Here is a 5,000-nt window from a genome sequence, read left to right as displayed (position 1 = left end):
AGAGAGACACACTGTGTAGTCCAGATTAGAAGCCTGCACATTGTAGCTCCGCTTTGAAGGAGTATTAAAGTCATACAATTTTTCATACAGAGTCTTCATCAGGCTGTGTGTGTGTGTGTGTGTGTGTGTGTGTGTGTGTGTGTGTGTGTGTGTGTGTGTGTGTGTGTGTGTGTGTGTGTGTGTGTGTGTGTGTGTGTGTGTGTGTGTCTGTGTGTGTGTGTGTGTGTGTGTCTGTGTGTGTGTGTGTGTGTGTGTGTGTGTGTGTGTGTGTGTGTGTGTGTGTGTGTGTGTGTGTGTGTGTGTGTGTGTATACACACCTTGCAGGCCTTGTTTGGTGGCCTCTCTGTGTTTCTCCTTGTTCCTGGGCCTCAGGTGGCACTTGGCATCTCTGATCCTGAACTTGGCTTTCTGCTTCACCGGCGGAGATAGAGTCTCTGACGTAATGAAAAGAAAGGAAAAAGTAGAGGAAGAGGAAACGTCGGAAAGGAGAAAAGAAAGAAAGGAAACAGTTTATTCTTTTTTTGATTTAAAAATGTTACCTAAGCTATTAACCCTTTGAGGAGTACCATCACAAATATCTGATTAAAATGTTGCCAAACTTTTGAGTTGTCATTGTATTGTCATAAGGACTTTGTTCTCTGGGAGCTGTAGAGTGTTGGAGAAAAATTCTAGAAAAACTGAGGGAAAATCCTTACTCCTCAAAGGGTTAACAAACCTTATCCCGCACCTCTGACATCGACAAAGAACAAGGTAAACATAAACATACACATACTGTATATAGTGTAGACATACTGTGTCATAAGCTGGGCATCATAGTGGCATATATAGCTTCTTCTCCATCAGCTTATTACTGTCAATGACACAGACTGCTTTTATATAATTAACAGGCAAACATTTCATATGCCAAAAGTCTTGTTTCCCCTCAAAATTAATTTCAAATTTCAAAATCAGTTCTCCACATCAGCTTCAGTCAATTGAGATGCGCCAGGCCCGTCGACAAGGGGCAAACGGTTCAGTTGTCCCAGGCCCAGGGAAAGGATGGTGCAGAATTTGGGAGAGTGGTGCTTTTTCTTTCAGCACAATACTGTCAGCTGGCCCAGTTCGGGTGAGGCGAGGACATTTCACACAAACTCAGGTGGGTCGTCAAGTTCGAACGATCATCTCTGACTCTCGCCAATCCTGACAGCGCTCCTTCCCCCCACCTCCTGGTGTGGCTGTAACTGCAGACAACGTTTCCCAGTACACTGCTTCAACGTTGCTCCAATATTTTTTCTTTTCGCTTTCGTCAAGTCATTTCCGGCGATGGAAAGTTTAAGTTTCACCTTCACGGTATGTGGCAATCATCCGCTCAGTCCATTGGGTGTTTGGGGATGGATGAACTGTTCTGCGAATGTTTCCACAGTGCACATATACTGTTCAGTATCTATGCTCTTTTTGACATGGTCTTCAAACATTTATACACTCATGGCCCAATGGCACCTTCTCGACTCCTGGAACATCCCAGCCCAGCCCAGCCCAGCCCAGCCCAGCCCAGCCCACGCCAGGCCAGCACAGCACGGTGTCTGAACCACAAGTTGGGCCCAGGAGAAGCTCAAACCACAGCCCGATCCAGATCCAGAACCACCGACCAGACCCCGTTTGTTTGTAGCGGCCCAAAGCCCAGCAAACCGTGTCCGACTCATCGTAACTCAGCAGCGTCTGTCAGCACTGGCAGGCGCCATCGCCAGAAGCAGGAAGTGTGCATATTATAATATTTATATATTTATATATTTGATTTCGTGCTTAATGAGACTTTTAAGGGTGCATTCTTGGGTGAGCACTCTTCCGTCTCCAGGTCCAAAAGCTACAGGCTGTTGAAGAAAATCTAGAGACATGAAAATGCAGAGGTGGAGGGGAGAAGAGATGGAGCGTTAGATGGGGTGGGGTAGGGTGGGATGGGTGGATAAAGCAATAGAGAGATGAAGGAGAGAGGGAATGGAGGGGTATCGGATCGAAGGGGATGTGTGTGCGTGCATGTGTGCGTGCGTGCGTGTGTGTGTAGGTGATGTTCAATTCAATTCAATTCAATTCAATTCTTTATTTGTAACAGACACCATGGTCCATACCAACATAGAATTCACCTTTCGCAAAAGCCACGCCCCCTAGTTATTGTTGCTACGTCCGTCAAAAACTTAGAACCAGGCACACGTTTTGGCTGCGTTTCATAGGAAATGTGTGTAGCCTACACTTCTTGTATAGGCCTACACACGCTGATTACTAGAAGCTATATTCAACTGTGAAATACAACAACTTGATGATAGCGATGTGATGTCTGTAACCAGGACATTTTGATAGTGCTTGGTGTAAACTGGGACATTGCAGCCGTCCGCCAAGACCTTTGACGGGCTTTGGGCACACTGCGCAGCTCTTGGGCAGTCACACTGGGCGTCTCTCTTCTGTTCACTTTAATGGTTTTAGTTGACAGTTAATATCTTCATAACAAGGTTGGAACAAGCGCAGCCCCATTTCAGTGTTACTTTTTTTGCTGTCACACTCGACGCATATACACAGACACAAACTGGGAAGGAGAGAGGGTGGGGGCTGCTCCGTGGGCTGTGCATTTGGCGCATAGGCTATTAAACATCGCAACTAGTAGTTTCCCAATAAAATTTGAATCATAATGCCGTGAATCCAATACTATAATATCATATAATATTGTCCCTAAGTCTGAGCGATGCATTGGTTATTTGTTCAGGGTACGTTTTCTGCCAGCTAAATGCAAGGGGGAAGGGGGCTATATTAGGGACTGTTCGTTATTTATTTAAGGGGCCGTCGGAAGATTGACATAGGACTCCAAATAAAATCGCATGACCCTCCCCCTCATGTGTACGAAAAATACATGACCCTCCCTTTAACGGCGAAAATTGTTCGATGACCCTCCCCCAGACACTTGATCGAGTTTTAGACTGCAAAACATTTTCTTTTCACAAAAAGCGTTGCATGACAACGCTAGTCTTTAAAGCCAACATCATTGTTAAGGTATCTTGAACACTAGACTTCACGAAGGCGGTGGCGATTTCAGTACTGACAAACGTTATTTGGCTTTAGACACAATACTAAAACAAAACAAACAAATAACAACTCCTTATTCATGATTATATCAAACATGGAAAGTATTGGATAGGATACCTTTATTTGAAATGCATCTAGTGGGCACGCCAAAAGGCAGAACATATGCAGACCATTCAACAAAGCATAATGGGTAAAAGCTATCCATGATTTTGGTGTAACGTCAAAACTGTACGTGAGCCCGCAGCATGGTTGCTATGGCCACTTGGAGACCCCACGTCATTTTGCCGTAAAGCAAGGAAGAGAGACAGCGAGCGAGAGAGCTCTGAATTGAATTGAGAGAGAGATCGAGAGACCGAGAGAGAGAGAGAGAGAGAAAGAAAGAGAGAGAGAGCGACATCGACATCGAGAGAGAGAGCGAGAGCGAGAGCGAGAGAGAGAGAGATGTCTGCTGGCAAGACCCGGAGATTTAATGAGGAACACATAATAGCATAAAAATAATCAGAGGTTTACCGTTTCTGTTTTGATGCTCTCCATGTCATCAAAGTCATCATTCTCGCTCTTCAGAAATTGTAGGAAGACATTTGGTAGTGATGCTAGATCGTCATTTAAAACCACCCACCATTTCCCCTGGTATTGGTACAACAGAACAGGTATGCCATATTCAGGATGCAGAATGGAGTCTCGGAACCAATCACTGTCAATTTTTTTCTCAAAAAACGAGGCAAAAAGTTTGTATGCAAATTGGTATTCCAAAACTCCCGCCACCTTCTTGTCAGACTCACAGGGGACCATCAACTCCTCCAACACCCGCTGAATACCCTGCAGTCTGGGGTTGTCTTTTTTTTCACGAAAATATTCGAGTCTAACAGATATGTCCTCTGCCGATAACGTCTGTAAAGAAACTCTTAATTTCCTGTGCCTCCAGCTCCCGTTTCTCCTGTCAGTTCTACATCTGTTCGTATCCTGAGGCTCAGCCATAGCTGGGACTGCCTGAAGTTCCTTCACGAATGAATCAGAATCTGACTACCGCGGTTTCGGCTGGCTCAGAGGGCTCTGGCCTAGCTGTTCTAGCCATCGACCACGTCGATGGATCTAGCTCTACGAGAGTTCTAGACTGTATTCAGCGGGTGTTGGAGGAAGTTGGTACCGCCCTGTGAAGCGGAGAGTCGGGGATTTTACACTGAGTTCGCATGTTTTTTGCCTCATATTTCGAGAGAGAGAGAGAATATATATATATATATATATATATATATATATATATATATATATATATATATATATATATATATATATATATATATTAATGAATCTAGGCACACACACAAAAAAATGAATGACCCTCCCCTTTAGATCAAAAAATGTTGGTTGACCCTCCCCTCAACACAGGAAAAAATGGCATGACCCTCCCCCATATTCTTCCGGTGACCCCGAAAATAAATAACGAACAGTCCCTTAGCAAACAAGACGATTGCACAGTTAGCCTGCTACTTTTAAATATGATCACCTGGAGCTAATAGCCTCCACATGGCTTAATCCATCCCTGTTATCAGTCCGCTTGAGGTTTTTGCTTCGGGAAAGTGAAAAAACAAGGTCCTAATCAATCTTCAGATGGTGTCGGACCGTGACGGTGCCATAGGCACACGTTTCATGTCTCCTTAAAATAGCAGGTTTTTGACGGACCTCCGACAAGTTCTACACTCCTTAGTTACCGTTGCTGAGCTCGGATTGGTTGGTGGCCGTTTGTGGGAGGGGTTTTGCGAAAGGCTAATTACAAAGTACAAAGGTTAAATAAAAGACAGACAAGGATAAAATAAATTAAAAGACAGGTAGGTCTACAACCATCAGACATATAGACACTTTCTCCAGTGTCGCCTGAACTTAGAAAAGAACCTAACAGAGCTCTTGGCTGGGTTTACCAGAGATTCAATTATACTATTTTGGGTGCAATC

The 5,000-nt window shown here is 44.4% G+C and overlaps 1 protein-coding gene across 2 annotated transcripts in view; it reads right to left on the bottom strand.

Moving 5' to 3' along the window:
* scube1 (signal peptide, CUB domain, EGF-like 1) overlaps positions 1 to 5,000 on the bottom strand; it is a 203,843-nt gene that overhangs the window by 11,367 nt on the left and 187,476 nt on the right. For both annotated transcript variants that reach the window (XM_063217132.1, XM_063217133.1), the window contains one exon: positions 318 to 434. In XM_063217132.1, coding sequence (XP_063073202.1) covers positions 318 to 434 — 117 coding nt within the window. The remainder of the gene's footprint in view (positions 1 to 317; positions 435 to 5,000) is intronic.

The sequence above is a fragment of the Engraulis encrasicolus genome, chromosome 15, assembly GCF_034702125.1.
Source record: "Engraulis encrasicolus isolate BLACKSEA-1 chromosome 15, IST_EnEncr_1.0, whole genome shotgun sequence".
NCBI lineage: Eukaryota > Metazoa > Chordata > Actinopteri > Clupeiformes > Engraulidae > Engraulis > Engraulis encrasicolus.
Note: the sequence above shows the minus strand (reverse complement) of the source record. Positions and strands in the feature narration are given on the sequence as shown.